The sequence below is a fragment of the Erythrolamprus reginae genome, chromosome Z (genome assembly GCF_031021105.1).
Source record: "Erythrolamprus reginae isolate rEryReg1 chromosome Z, rEryReg1.hap1, whole genome shotgun sequence".
NCBI lineage: Eukaryota > Metazoa > Chordata > Lepidosauria > Squamata > Dipsadidae > Erythrolamprus > Erythrolamprus reginae.
In genome coordinates, this window is record NC_091963.1 from 100,017,902 (window position 1) to 100,033,104 (window position 15,203).

Genomic DNA, 15,203 nt, shown 5'->3' on the forward strand with positions numbered 1-15,203 from the left:
AATATAGTATATTTCCAGTGAATAAACTAGAAAACTTTGCTAGCTTTCTGTTAGTGTTTAATTATTGTGTAAGGAGTTGCAGTATGTATTTATGGATATTTCAATATCTGCATATTTTCAATCTATATTTATGTATTTTACTATTTCATTCTTATTAATTTGATCATTAAGTATTGAGTTACATTTACCATATCTATTTCTAAATACAGTATACTTTTTATTCAGCAGTAAATCCCAATAAACTCATTTGTGAGAATATACTTATAAGACCACACTTTTTAAAATTTAGCTTAATGTCTCGGTTCGGTAAATTTTTGTTTATTTTTCTGGGTAACAATATGTTGGAATAAAGTAGTCGTGTACAGCTGAAATAATTCAGTCTCCTTCAGTTTCCTCTCCATGTGAACCATGATCTGACCATATTAGATTTAAAAAAAATATGGAAGTTTTAATCCAAAACATCTTTAAACAAAAGGACTAATCTAAATAATGAGATACAGTACAAGCATTTGTGGGGGGAAAGATGGCAATAAGACATGTTATGGAATTTGGTAGATTTCTTTTGTTTAATTTCACTTGTAATATAATAAATCTTTATATTAAGATATTCCACACAGAAGCATCTATAAACAGTATCCTTTGAACTAGAATTCTTGCCTTTTATTTCCTGATGTCTAGAAATAATTTTTATATAGTTTATGGCACCAAGAAATATACTTTGTATGTATTCAAAAGTATTTCTATCTGTTTTATAACTTGAGATCAGCATAAATCAATGGAGTGCTGGAGCTGGCTTGTACTGTACTTGCAAGAGCCAATTCTTAAATTTTCTGGAATTTTGCAAGCCAGATGAGAGAAGAGGAGACCTGAGCCCCCACACCGAGTGCACTGATCAGCTGTCTGGTGGTTAGCAGCACCACACAGTGGCAGCAATGGAGCTGGCAGAATCAGTGTTAAATATTCACTAGAACACCACTGAGCATAGGAACCAACTGGAATTGAGTTAATTGACCCCAGTTTGTTAACTTTTAGACTACAAAACCCTGTGAAGCTGAATGCCCACTCTTCATACTCAGATTCTTTTGCCCATATGGTAAGCAATTAATGCAGGATCCGCATTACCAAGAATTTTGTATAACAGCTTAATTTCAAACCGCCCTGTAGAGACCATTGCCCTGTGCAGCCAGTATAGTGTGCATGATGAATTTATTGCATGTGTGAGAAAAAGAAAGTAAAATTGTACTTTAGGCCTAGCTTAACACCCATTCTCAGTAAACAAGCTGTATTTTGGGAGTGGGGGTGGGGGGAGGTCTGATAAATGTCACCTTCTTGATCATTTTTTCATATTTTAAATAAGAAATAAGTTGTGGTCAGAAAGATTAGCAAGGGCCGACACGACAAATTATATATAAAAGAGAAATATGTCTGACATGAGTCTGAAAATTACACATACAACCCTGTGTCATTCTTCAGATCTTTCCAATCTTAATGGCCAGAGACTTGATGAGGACCCAGAGGCATCCCGTTCTCCCTAGACCCATCCATTCTGAAAAGAAAGAAACCACAGTCACCTGGGAAGCAACCCAGTGAAGAAGAGACAGAGACTCCAAAGGAAGAGTCAGCTTGAATTAAGGGTTGTTGTTTTTTTTCTTCCTTTGGTAAGAAAAATCAGCTTCCCCATCTCACCCTCTAAAAACCCAACAAAGTAAGATGTTAAAATACTAAATCACAAAGAAAGAATTGAGGTCATGTTCTATTCTAGGGGTGGGTTCCTCCCGTTCAGGCATACCGGTGGCGACTCGCTGGTGATCTCACAATAACGTCACTGGCCTGGTTTGGTTGGTGCCAGTCTGTGGGCACTGCCCCCTTTTTTAATGTAATTTTTAAAAATTTCATCTGAGCAGAAGCCGAGTTTCTGCCACTGTCCGTGCGATTGCCATCTTGTTTTTGGGTTTTTAAAAATCATTTTTTCTGGATCTTTTTCACTGTGCATGTGTGTAGAAGTGCACATGCACCAATGCAGCACACCCACATGGCATGGGAGGAAGTGAACCTGCAGAAAGGTAAGTAGGAACCCACCCCTGTCTCATTCTAAGAATATTTGGAAGTTGAGGGGAGGGACAATAGTATTTCTACAGTAGACCTGTTTGTATAATATGCATATGTATAAACCCGCATGTACACGCACAAAGAAATGCATGTGCATGCTATCCTGGATACTTAATAGTATAAGTGATTTAACCTGAATGCATCTGTTTTTTGGGGGTGGAAAAATTAACATTCACCAGTCCTGGGTTCTCCATTTGCATTAGGAAACTTACCTAATTTCACCACTAGCATTAGGGATTGGGCTGGGAAAGACAAGATTATGACTCTCCACTCAGTTATACAGGACCAATTATTACCTGATCAACAACAAGTAATCCCCTCTTCTAGTAAAGATATTATGAGGGTATTCACACAATATGCTAACCAACTCTAAAAGGTTTCCAGGACCATGTATGCCTATTTTACTCCAAAATATTCTTCAACTAAGTTGAGTAGATTAATTTAGTGGCTCATCCAAGTTTAGAACAATCACAATTTCTGGTTCATTTCATATACATTGTTCCCTCGATTTTCGCGGGGGAGGCGTTCCGAGACCGCCCGCGAAAGTTGAATTTCCGCAAAGTAGAGATGCGGAAGTAAATACACTATTTTTGGCTATGAACAGTATCACAAGCCTTCCCTTAACACTTTAAACCCCCAAATTGCAATTTCCCATTCCCTTAGCAACCATTTAGATTATTACTCACCGTGTTTATTTATTAAAGTTTATTAAAAAAAATATTTATTAAAGGTGGATGAAAGTTTGGTGATGATATATGACGTCATCGGGCAGGAAAAACCGTGGTATAGGGGGAAAAACCGCAAAGTATTTTTTAATTAATATTTTTGAAAAACCGTGGTATAGACTTTTCGTGAAGTTCGAACCCATGAAAATCGAGGGAACACTGTATTGGTTTATGTTAGCCGGAAATGGTAGTTGCTTTAAATTCAGACAAGATGTTTAGCCTTAAGGAAGCCCTGGACATGGTTAAAAAGATACATATAAATATATCTTGGGAGGATCAGATGGCAATACACATAGTCCCTTCACTGATTAAGTTAAGCCTCCATAACCTCTTACTTACATGTAGAATCTACTCTCAATACAATAGCATGCAGCATGTCTAAACAAGTCATATAGGGTGGAAATGAATATACATTCAAGGGCAATGGGATAATCAATTCTCCAGACTACATCTCAAGCCTCACCCTGGCTCGTTGTCTCTCTCTCTTCATCCTCTGCATTAATACTGCTGAAAGGCTTAGTGGTTCATGATACAATGGAAAGTGAAATAAATGGGGATGGTGATTGAATCATCAGTTGGCCATCCCAGTGCCCACGAGAGGAAAAAACAAAGTGCCCCAATTCTGCTTCCATATAACCCATGGAGGGAGACTGGCTGTATGCAAAGACATTAATATTAATGGATTCAGCAGCCAATTTTGCCACATGGAGAAATCCAGGGGGCTGGGAGTCAGTAGGCTTCTTCCCAGCCTCAGTCTGAGTAGATTATGAAACCTGAAAAGGTACTGTATTTGTTGTTGTTGCCTCCGTGGGCTTTGCCTCCATCAAGCTTGATGAAAACTTCATCCCCAGCATCCAGGTGTAGGATAACACTGTTGCTAGCATAGTCGTAGTTTTGATCAGCATCCTGTGCAATGGCACTGGCCCGGACCTAGGAGGGGAAAGTCCATAGGAAGGTTAGAGGGAAAGCAGAGGAACAGGGGGAGAGTGGGGAGGGGGGGGGAGAAAGGAAGCACAATGTAAAATAGTAGCAGCAGTGAAAGTTCTCAAAGCCAATATGCAAGAAAGGACCAGGATATAGAAATACTACTGAAGAAAGACTATCTCTTCCTATTTAATTTTTTTCCCTTCCAAATCAGCTTACGTTAATTCCCTTTAATAAGGGGGAAATCAAAACATTCACTATAAGTGACCAACTTGAAGATTTGGAGATTAAAAAGGGCTAAATTTTCACCAAGATGGAAAGTTTTGTAAGAACCACTAAGGGTAAATATGCTCTTTAGTATGACCCAATAATACTATTTGGATGCTTCTAGGCAAATGAAGGATAGGGATGAGACGTGCACTAGGTCTCCTCTCCCATCTAGAGCCAGTCATCTTTTGCTCCAGTCATCCTTCAGTTTGGGAGTACAGAACAAACAGCAACTGTGCAGTTGCTTATCTTCCAGAACTGTGGGCTGTGGGCTCCCAGATGGTAGGGGTGAAGGTGTGCTGCTGCTCTTATTACCACAACTTGCCCTGGAGGGAAAACAGGGGATCTACAAAAAGGAGGAGGTTGCATTAATTTCAAGCATTTAAGTTTTTCATCTTGAAATATACCAAACCTTGGAGACATTTCTTTGTTGGCTGTTATACAGGAAAGAGCATTAGGGATTCAAATCTAACTTGACACAGCATTTATCACTGTTCCCAGTGAGCAAAGAAGCTTTTAGCCTAACTTCTGTGCCACTACAACCACATCTTTACAAATAGTCAGGGAAGCTATTGCAGTTGACACTTTAGCAAAATCTCTGTTCTTATACAACTAATGATTTTGATCTAGCTTTTTAATTGATACTAAATATGTACAGTGATACCTTGTCTTACAAACTTAATTGTTTCAGGGACGAGGTTCGTAAGGTGAAAAGTTCGTAAGACAAAACAATGTTTCCCACAGGAATCAATGGAAAAGCGATTAATGCATGCAAGCCCAAAACTTACCCCTTTTGCCAGCCGAAGCGCCTGTTTTTGCGCTGCTGGAATTCCCCCGAGGCTCCCCTCCATGGGAAACCCCACCTCCAGACTTCTGTGTTTTTGCAATGCTGCAGGGGAATCCCAGCAGGGGAATCCCAGCAACACAAAAATGGGTGCTTCGCTGGCAACGGAAGTCCGGAGGTGGGGTTTCCCAGCGAGGGGAGCTTCAGCGAAATCGCAGCATTGCAAAAACACGGAAGTCCTCGAAACCCCACCTCTGGACTTCCATATTTTTGTGATGCTGCAATTTCGCTGATTTCGCAATTTTCCTGCCTCATATTTCCCCAAAGTAAGACATTTGACTCTTAAAGAGCAGGGATAACAGAAGAAACAAATATCTCTCAGATATGCTTTTAAATATTTCCCAGAGGCTCCTTGAGTATTTATAATGAGCACTTCCTACCTCCTCAAAAAGATTCAAAAGCAATCATTTTATTTTCACAACAGGCAACTGGGGAATTGCCTTTTATCACCCTAATCACCTTCTGCCACACGAATCCCAGCGACCAGTTAGGTCCCACAGAGTTGACCTTCTTCGGGTCCCGTCGACTAAACAATGTCATCTGGCAGGACCCAGGGGAAGAGCCTTCTCTGTGGCGGCCCCGACCCTCTGGAACCAGCTCCCCCCAGAGATTAGGACTGCCCCCACCCTCCTTGCCATTTGCAAACTTCTTAAAACCCACCTCTGCCATCAGGCATGGGGGAAACTGAGGCTTCTCCTCTTGGCCTATATAATTTATGAATGGTATGTTTGTGTGTGTGTGTCTTGTTTTTTTAAATAAGGGGTTTTTAGAGACTTTTTAATATTAGATGTGGGATACATTGTTCTTTGTTATTGTTGTGAGCTGCCCCGAGTCGGCGGAGAGGGGCGGCATACAAATCTAATAAATGAATGAATGAATGAATGAATGAATAAACAAACAAATAAATAAATAAATAATCATCTTGTTAGTCAGGCACAGATCAAGTTCTCTGGGTTGACCACATTGGTCCTCATCCCTGACTTTTAACCAAGACAGACAGGATTCAACATACATACATGCACACACTCACACCTATGTCCAAATTCAAAGAAGCAGCTGTAGAAGGGCATTCATTTTTCACAGATCTTACTGTAATTACAATTAAATATAGATCTGTTTTGTGGCTGAGGTGGAAATATTTCCCATTTTAATGCAATTTAATACAATGCCCCTTTAATTACAACCAGAAACATGAATGAATTAGAATATTTACCATGCATTCCTTATAAAATTACAAAGTTGGATATATCTGGAAAGATATGTAGGATCCCATTAATATCCATTGTGTCATAAGACTTATTAGCCACAGGAACTAAGGGGATAAGATCACAAAGGTTAAAAATACTGTAACAACAGAACATCCATTGCTGACATTTATGGTTTCTGTGAAACCATTAAAATATTATTTCTTTCTTCTGCTTCCAAAGAGGAGATAATTATGTCAGTGATTGTACTGCAGGCTGGGGAACATGCTTAGAATCTATAGTGTCTGTCCAAATTTTCAAACCTTAACACTTTAGTTTTTCACTAACTAACAAAATTGTATGAATACAGGATCAAATTTTAAAATTGTTTGTTTTTAGAAACCGAAAACAAACTTTAATATATAGGTTTCAAATTTTCAATATGGCCATGTGAACCAATTATTTTTGTTATACTTGCCTTAAATTATCTTCTGAACATTTTTCAGCATGAAGATGTGATTGTAGGAAAATGAAACTCTCACAAAAAACTTACCAGATATCTATATTAGGACCAAAAAGTTACTTTGGTATATGAAATTAAACTCCATTTTTAAAAGGATTTTTTTAGCCCAAAACTATGAGTCTTAACTGGGGGGAATTCTAGAATAATGAAAATCTAGAATATTCAGATATCTATAATGATATTGCTTGCAATGTTGTTGTGATGGATGAGGTATACCAAGCATTATTATTATGTGGGGAAAACACAATAATTAACCCTGTGACTTCTCTTGCACAGCCTGCAGGGTTTCAGTGGAGCAGAAAAATAAAGATGCTATAATAGATAGGAAGATTCTCCGAACATCCATCACTGAATACATTCAACATGTGCCATATGCCAACAGCAGCATGCTTATGAATTTTGTTGAGATAATTTGAATCATATTGATAATGTGCCACGATAGGGTAGTGATTAAGAAGTGGAACAATCCAGACTCAAATAAATCTATCTTTAACTGCTGATTCTCACTGATATTGGGACAATCACTCTATCTCAATATAACATAACTTTCCAACTTGATGTATGGAGAAAAATGGAAGGAATCTTTATACACTGTTTTGTACCCACAACAGGAAAACAAGATATATATCTAGGCAAAAAAATAAATAATTGAATGAACTCTGGTAATACAATGTTTGGAATACAATATTGTAGGCTCACTCACTGCTCACTGCCAGGAGTTTGATCCTGACCAGCTTAAGGTTGACTCAGCCTTCCATCCTTCTGATGTTGGTAAAATGAGGACCCAAATTGTTGGGGGCAATATGCTGATTCTGTAAACCACTTAGGATGGACTGTAAAGCTCTATGAAGCAGCATATAGGTCTATTGCTATTGCTATATTAGCATTACCAAAACAGTTTCTTTAAATCTATTTACTGTGCATACAATTATGCTATGAATGACAACATCATGATTCATCACGTCTCATATAGAAGAGTTGAAATGAATAAAATGGGTATGAACTTGTTCTGTCTCCGTGAGAGCCCCCAGTAATCAGGTACACACCAATGAATAACTAATAAAAGGATTTAATATTTACAAAAGTCTCAATCTTTTAAGAGTCTTTTAAAAGTCTTTTCAAAAGGAGAATCAAATCTAGCAAAGTCTTATCAGTTGGCCAGAGTCCCGGAGAGAAGATAAACACAGCAATAATTACTAGGTGAAGCAAGATTTAAAAAGCGTAGATGTCAGAAGCTAGCTGGAAGGCTGAAGCTCATTTTGAAACAAGCTGAATACCATAATCAATATTAGATGTTTCTGAAATGAACTGCTTTGTTCTCTGCAAAGAGGCATGGCGCACCTCACACTTAAACAGTGTGAGGCGTGCCATGCCTCTTTGCAGAGAACAAAGCAGTTCATTTCAGAAACATCTAATATTGACTTAAACAGTGTGATGGCGGGGCACAATAGCCAGCAGTGCTACTCACACGTAATTGTCCTCCTAGCAAGCCATGCATGCCTCCTAGATGCCCTACACACTCTAGCATCCAGAAGAGGCTCCTCTTTTTCTCCTGAGTCACTCATTTCAGGAAGTGCAGAGTCACTTATCTCCGGAAGTGCAGAAGGTCCTGGTTGAACAACACCACGTCCCCTTCACTGTCAGTCTCAGGTGCCAGGAACACAGGATGCCTGTATCGCACCTCCACTGTCTCTGCGTCCTTTGAATCCATGACTAATTTCACCAGACATGAGCAAACCATAACAGAACTGTTTAGATTTTGCTATGGAAAGCAAAGAAACTACTTATGTGATAGGAATCTGATTCCAAGGTCTGATAGGAAAAGAAATAAAGATGCTTCAGTACAAATGAGGATAGAGGGTTCAAACAAAGTGCAGCCTGAAAGGAATTTATTTATTTATTTATTTATTTATTCATTCATTCATTCATTCAGTCAGTCAGTCAGTCAGTCAGTCAGTCAGTCAGTCAGTCAGTCAGTCAGTTACTCAGTGTATATATGATTACAAACTATAAACATTATTGTGAATATATAGAATGTATTAACATAGTTATGAGTATGTGAGATGGTTACAAATACATGGGGACATTAGGAGAGGGATGGTAGGCATGCTTATGCACTTATGTATACCTCATACAAATTTCTTAGGAATGGGGTGCGGTCAACAGTAGACCCTTTTGGGCGTTTGGGGAAGAAACTACAGAATCAGGTAAAGTATTCCAGGCATTGACCATTCTGTTGCTAAAGTTGAATTCTTTGCAATCAAGTTTGGAGAGTTTACATTAAGTTTGTAAGTTTGTTGTGGTTGAAGCTGAAGTAGTCATTTACAGGTAGGACACTGCAGCAAATAATTGTGTGTGTTACACTTAGATCAGATCGAAGGTGGCATAGTTCTAAATTTTTCTGGCTCAGAATTTCAAGTCTGGTGGCATAAAGTATTCTGTTGAGAATAAATAATTGTAGTACTCTTCTTGTGAAATATCTCTGGACATTCTCAATTGTATTCATGTCCAATATGTAGTGCGGGTTACAGACAGATGAGCTGTATTCAAGAATTGGTCTAGCAAATGTTTTATATGCTCTGGTTAAAAGTGCACTATTACCAGAGAAGTATTTTTTTAAAAAGAATAATTGGAATTCTTCTAAAAGGAGGGGGAGGATATTTTAGGCGTAGAAAGGAAGAAACATAACTTCGTGTTTGAGAAAAATGAAAAATGAAGTTTTTCTATTCCATTGACCATAAAGGCAAGCCAGCTGTCAAATTCTTGAAATGTGGTTTTATGGACATGGATAAGGTTGCTTCCATCAGAACTCCAAAACTGAGTTGTAAGCATTATTAGGTTGCTAGCTGGTACGGGCCACACTGTGTGCATTGGTAGTAAAACCAGCGGTGCACACGCAGTTCCAAGTGACGTGGGCACGCACATCCCAGCGAGACTTTGCTTCTGTGCATGTGCAGGAAGCAAAATTTTGCAAGAGAACTTGCACGCACGTGAGATTTCAGCAATTTTTTTGCTTCTGCGCATCACTAAAATCTTGCATGCGCGTTTGTCCTCTGGCAAGATTTTGCTTCCTTCGCATGCTCAGAAGTAAAATCTCGCTGGGACATGCATGCACGCGCACCGGTCACCCGTAGCTCTGCACGCATTGTACTGGTAGCGGTGATAAATAGGAACCCCCGCCTGATTGTAAGTACTTTGTGGGGGGGCTGCTCCTGCCGCTACTGGTGCACTGTGCATGCAGCTCTGCAGCTCTGGCAAGGGGACATGCGCGCAAGAGAAATTGTGGCATTTTTTTTGCTACCATGCATGTGAAAAAGCAAAAAATCACTGAAATCTCTCGTGTGCCCCCCCTCATAAGATTTTGCTTCCTGTGCATGCGCAGAAGCAAAGTCTCGCTGGGATGCATGAGCGCATGCTGGAGACATGGAGCTGCATGCACAGCTCAATTATCACTACTGGTACAATTTATTTATTTATTCATTCATTCATTCAAACAATTATAGGGTGGTAATTTGTACAAATAAAACATTAGATAAGTCATGATAAAAAGTAACAAAAGAAGACAATAGGACAGGGACGGTAGGCACAGTGGTGCGCTTATGCACGCCCCTTACAGACCTCTTAGAAAGGGGGACAGGTCAATTGTAGATATTCTAAGGCTAAATGTTTTGGGGTTAGGAGTAGAAACCACAGAATCAGGTAGTGCGTTCCAGGCGTTGATTACTCTGTTGCTGAAGTCGTATTTTTTTGCAGTCAAGTTTGGAGCGGTTGACATTTAGCTTAAATCGATTTCGTGCTTGTGTGTTGTTGCGGTTGAAGGTGAAGTAGTCGTTAACAGGCAGGGCATTTTGGTATATGATTTTATGAACTATAATTACGTCGGAACGGAGACGACGGAGTTGTAAGTTGTCTAAACCAAGAATTTCAAGTCTGGCGGAGTAAGGTATTTTGTTGTGAGAAGAGGAGTGAAGGACTCTTCTTGTGAAATATTTCTGGACTCTCTCAATTGTGTTGATGTCAGATATGCAATGTGGGTTCCATACAGGCAAGCTGTATTCTTGGATTGGTCTGACAAATGTTTTGTAAGCTCTTGTTAGCAGTTCAAAATTACCGGAGAAGAAGCTGCGAAGGATTAGGATAACAACTCTTAAAGCCTTTTTGGCAATGTTGTTGCAGTGGGCTCTAGGACTTAGGTAAGTGGATACGAGTACTCCAAGGTCTTTGACAGATTGAGGGTTATCAATAAATTCAATTCCTCCAAGTTTATATTTAGTATTCTGATTCTTTTTACCAATATGTAAGACAGAGCATTTAGTGGTGGAGATTTGACGTTGCCAGGTTTCAGACCATTCTGCTACGTGGTCAAGGTCTTTTTAAAGGGTAGCAGTATTGTCGGTGGTATTAAATATTTTGACATCATCTGCAAAGAGAACACAATTGCTAGTGATGCAATCGCAAAGATCGTTTATGTATAGTGTGAATACTAACACTACCTTGAGGGACACCACTGTTAACAGGAGCAGGAAGAGAAGTGGCACTTCCTATTTTGACCACTTGTTGTCTGTTAGATAGGAATGCTGTTAACCAATTGACTGTACCGGTAGGAACCCACTACTGGAGTGTGTGTGTATGTGTGGTCTATTGTAACTTTGAATAATTGCTAAGCAACCAGTTATTCACTGAGGACTACCTATAAAACTGAAAAATTTATTGGAGGGGGGGGGAGAGCGGGGGAATTGGATTGTGTGATTATGTATTGTGCTTCTACCAGATTATACATTCTCTATCTATGAGAGTTGCTTAGGTCTGAGGGAAGCATTCATATTGAGTTCCCTATATGTAAATAATACAACAATATTTCTTTAAGTAAGTAATTTGCCTCTATAATGTTTTTATTGTTGTTTTGTTTCCTCCATCCCACCCCAGAGTCTAGTTAGGCTATGTTACAATTTACATTTAAAAATGAAATTTTTAAATGTAAATATTATAAAATATGCTAAGTGAATAGTTATTGTTACTAATGTACTTAAATAAGCAATTAGATCTTTTTTTAAGAATATTTTCTTTTTGTTTGTTTGTTTGTTTGTTTGTCATGTTTGTTTGTTCGTTTATTTGTTATGTGTTGATTTAGCCTTGTATTAATATAAAACATATATTGTATGTAAATGTGTATATATTTGTAATAAAAAATTTTTTTTAAAAAAAATTAAAAATGAAATTACAGATTTAAAATTCAGTCACAAAGTTAAGTTCTCTAAAATGGACTAGGAAAAGGGTTAAGATTGTTGAGCCTTTAATAACATCTGCAGCTTTCATCTCTTCTGATATTGCTTCCAACCAGAGTGTTAATTAACAGTCTCCTAATTTTATCTTCATTGTTCAATTCCTGTTGCCTGTGAAAATCACTTTATTTCCTATTTTTTCTTCACTATTTTTTCTTGTGATTTTGGAAAAGCTATAATTTCACCATTTAAAAAAAGTGAATGAAAAAGTTAGCCCATAATTAAGCCCCCTTCTGGCAGGAAGAAGAAATTATTACTTAAAAATGAAGTTCAGGGAAAATAAATCAGCAATTCTGCTGCTTAGGTAAAATATTTATTCCAAACTTTTCAATGCAGTGTCTAATCAAACAATCTCTTAGAGCAGTGGTTCTCAACCTTTCTAATGCCGCGACCCCTTAATACAGTTCCTCATCTTGTGGTGACCCCCAACTATAAGTTTAGCGCTAATTCTTCCAACAGATCTTTAAGCTGATTGGCAAGAGGTCAGAGGGACATCCCCCCTGTAAACACCTGATTGGTTGGATTGTAAAAATATGTTCCGAGATGCCAGAATAGAAGCTTTAGTTGCTAACACCACTGGAAATTTGTCTTTTCCCATAGTCTTAGGCGACTCCTGTGATATGGTCCTTTGACCCCCAAAGGGGTCCCGACCCCAAGGTTGATAACCACTGTCTTAGAGGCTATACGTTGCTATTTGTATAGGACCAGAAGTATAGATCTAAACCTTCTACTGTATTAAAATAAAGTGAGCCGGGGTGGCGCAGCAGGTAGAGTGCTGTACTGCAGGCCACTGAAGCTGACTGTAGATCTGAAGGTCAGCGGTTCAAATCTCATCACCGGCTCAAGGTTGACTCAGCCTTCCATCCTTCCGAGGGGGGTAAAATGAGGACCCGGATTGTGGGGGCAATAGCCTAGCTCTGTTAAAAAGTGCTATTGCTAATATGTTGTAAGCCGCCCTGAGTCTAAGGAGAAGGGCGGCATAAAAATTGAATGAATGAATGAATGAATGAATGAATGAATGAATGAATAAATAAATAAATAAATAAATAAATAAATAAATAATAACGCCACCATGACATCGTGGGATGCAATCCGGGACGGGTTCTTATTACCTTCCTACCAGTGAGCTGTGTGCACATTGTGACATTTTGCGTGCACGCTTGCGTGCACACATGCATCTCCTAGTGTGATTTGGTTTCCATGCATATGCAGAAGGATGATTTTCCTTTTGCGCATGCTCAGAAAGCCAAAAAATCTCCAAAAATTAGAAAAAAAGATAGTGGTGCACATTGACTGGCAAAGACAGTACCGGAGCTGTTGTGCTCAATTGCAAAATAGGTGGACCATTACGGAAGCAGCACACTGGACCTCACTGATAGGAACCCACCCCTGATCCAACCAGAGGTGGGTTTCGGCAGGTTCTAACCAGTTCTGGATAACCAGTGGTGGAAATTTTGAGTGGTTTTCTGGAACCCATACCACATCTCGGACATCAGCACCCTTGAAAACGTCCAAAAATATTTCACCAGAAGAGCCCTTCACTCCTCCACTCGAAACAGAATACCCTACGAAAATAGACTAACAATCCTGGGTCTAGAAAGCTTAGAACTACGATGCCTAAAACACGATTTAAGTATTGCCCACAAGATCATATGCTGCCACGTCCTACCTGTCAATGACTACTTCAGCTTCAACCGCAACAACACAAATGCACGCAACAGATTCAAACTTAATATTAACCGCTACAAACGTGACTGTAAAAAATATGACTTTAACAATCGAGCTGTCGAAGCGTGGAACTCATTACCAGACTCAATAGTGTCAACCCCTAACCCCCAACATTTCTCCCTTAGACTATCCACGATTGACCTCTCCAGGTTCCTAAGAGGTCAGTAAGGGGCGTACATAAGTAGCCTGCCTTTCGTCCCCTGTCCAATTGTCTCTCCTTATTTCATATATCATATTTCTTTTCTTCCTTTCATATATCTTCTCCTCTATTTTTATATCTTTTCTTTATATATAATACTTCATGTCTATTCTCTTCTATGTATTGTGTATTGGACAAAATAAATAAATAAAATAAAATAAAACCAGTAAATACCACTTCTGACTGGCCCTGCTCCATCTATTCTCTGCCTGCTGAGTCGCAGCTGATTGGGAGGGAATGGAGATTTTGCAGTCTCCTTCCCCTGCCATGTCGACCAAGTCACGCCCACCATGCCATGCCCACCTAGCCACGCCAACAGAACCAGCAGTAATTTTTTTAAAAATCCCACACTAGCTTGGTGATATTTGTATAAATAAAAATGCAAATGTTCATTTGTTCAAAACCTTAAATCTCTGAAAGTTCTTCACTGGTTGCTTTGAAATGTTGACGCAGTGTTGGATTCAAATACACATGTTTTTATGCACCTATGTTATATAGATGTCACACCTGTAACAGGTAAAAACAGGAAGTTGCTTGGCATTGAGGCTGATGAAAAAGATAGGTGCTTTTTCTTTGGCTGGTGAAAAAGATAGGAGTCTTGTTTGGATTGGCTGGTGGTTGATAATTTGGACCAATGATAATGGTCCATTTATATGGATTTGGCTAAGTGTGGTATGGTGAAAAAAGATAGGAAGCGTGTTTTGATTGCCTGGTGAAAAAGATAGGAGCCACATTTGGATTGGCTGGTGATAATTTGACCCAATGGTCCATTTATCTGGAGTTACTAAGTGTGGTAAAATATTGGGTCTTTCAATGGGTCCCTAGCCGAGTGGAAGGCATAGAGGCATGAAGTGCCCAGGGCTGGAGGTTCAACTCTTAACCAAAGACACCTTTTAATTCTTGATGTCCTATGGTAATTTTCATTTTCAGTACAATCTTATATTTATTTTGAAACAGCAAACAGGGATTTGCTTGGCATTGAAGCTGGTGAAAAAGATAGGAGGTGCATTTTGATTGGCTGGTGAAAAAGATAGGAGGCATTTTTTGTTTGGCTGGTGATAATTTGAACCAATGAGAATGGTCCGTTTATATGGAGTTAGCTAAGTATGTTCAAAGATCGGGTCTTCCAATGGGTCCCTACCCGAGTAGGAGGCGTAGGGGCGTGAAGTCCCCAGGTCTGGGGGTTCGACTCCTACACCCAATGCACCTTTTCTTGATTTAATTCTCAATTTCCTACAGTAATTTTCTCCTTTTTAACAAAGCGTGACTGTCCCGCTGAAAGTGGGACGTCTGGTCACCTTATACCAGGTAGAAGAACTGCTAATTCATCTTTTAAAATGCCATTCAATATGCAACATGTAAAGATTTTCACCTTTTAAAGGTGAAGATGTCCTCATTCCTCGCATTCCTATGATTCC

At 39.1% G+C, this 15,203-nt stretch overlaps 1 protein-coding gene across 1 annotated transcript in view; it reads right to left on the reverse strand.

Moving 5' to 3' along the window:
• Positions 1 to 352: 352 nt before the first annotated feature.
• The window catches only part of C1QL1 (complement C1q like 1), a 55,303-nt gene continuing 40,452 nt past the window's right edge, over positions 353 to 15,203 (reverse strand). Inside the window, exons 2-3 of the mRNA XM_070766934.1 lie at positions 3,298 to 3,764; positions 353 to 1,546 (exon numbers count right to left, since the gene is read on the reverse strand). Coding sequence (XP_070623035.1) covers positions 3,585 to 3,764 — 180 coding nt within the window. The 3' untranslated portion in view covers positions 353 to 1,546; positions 3,298 to 3,584. The remainder of the gene's footprint in view (positions 1,547 to 3,297; positions 3,765 to 15,203) is intronic.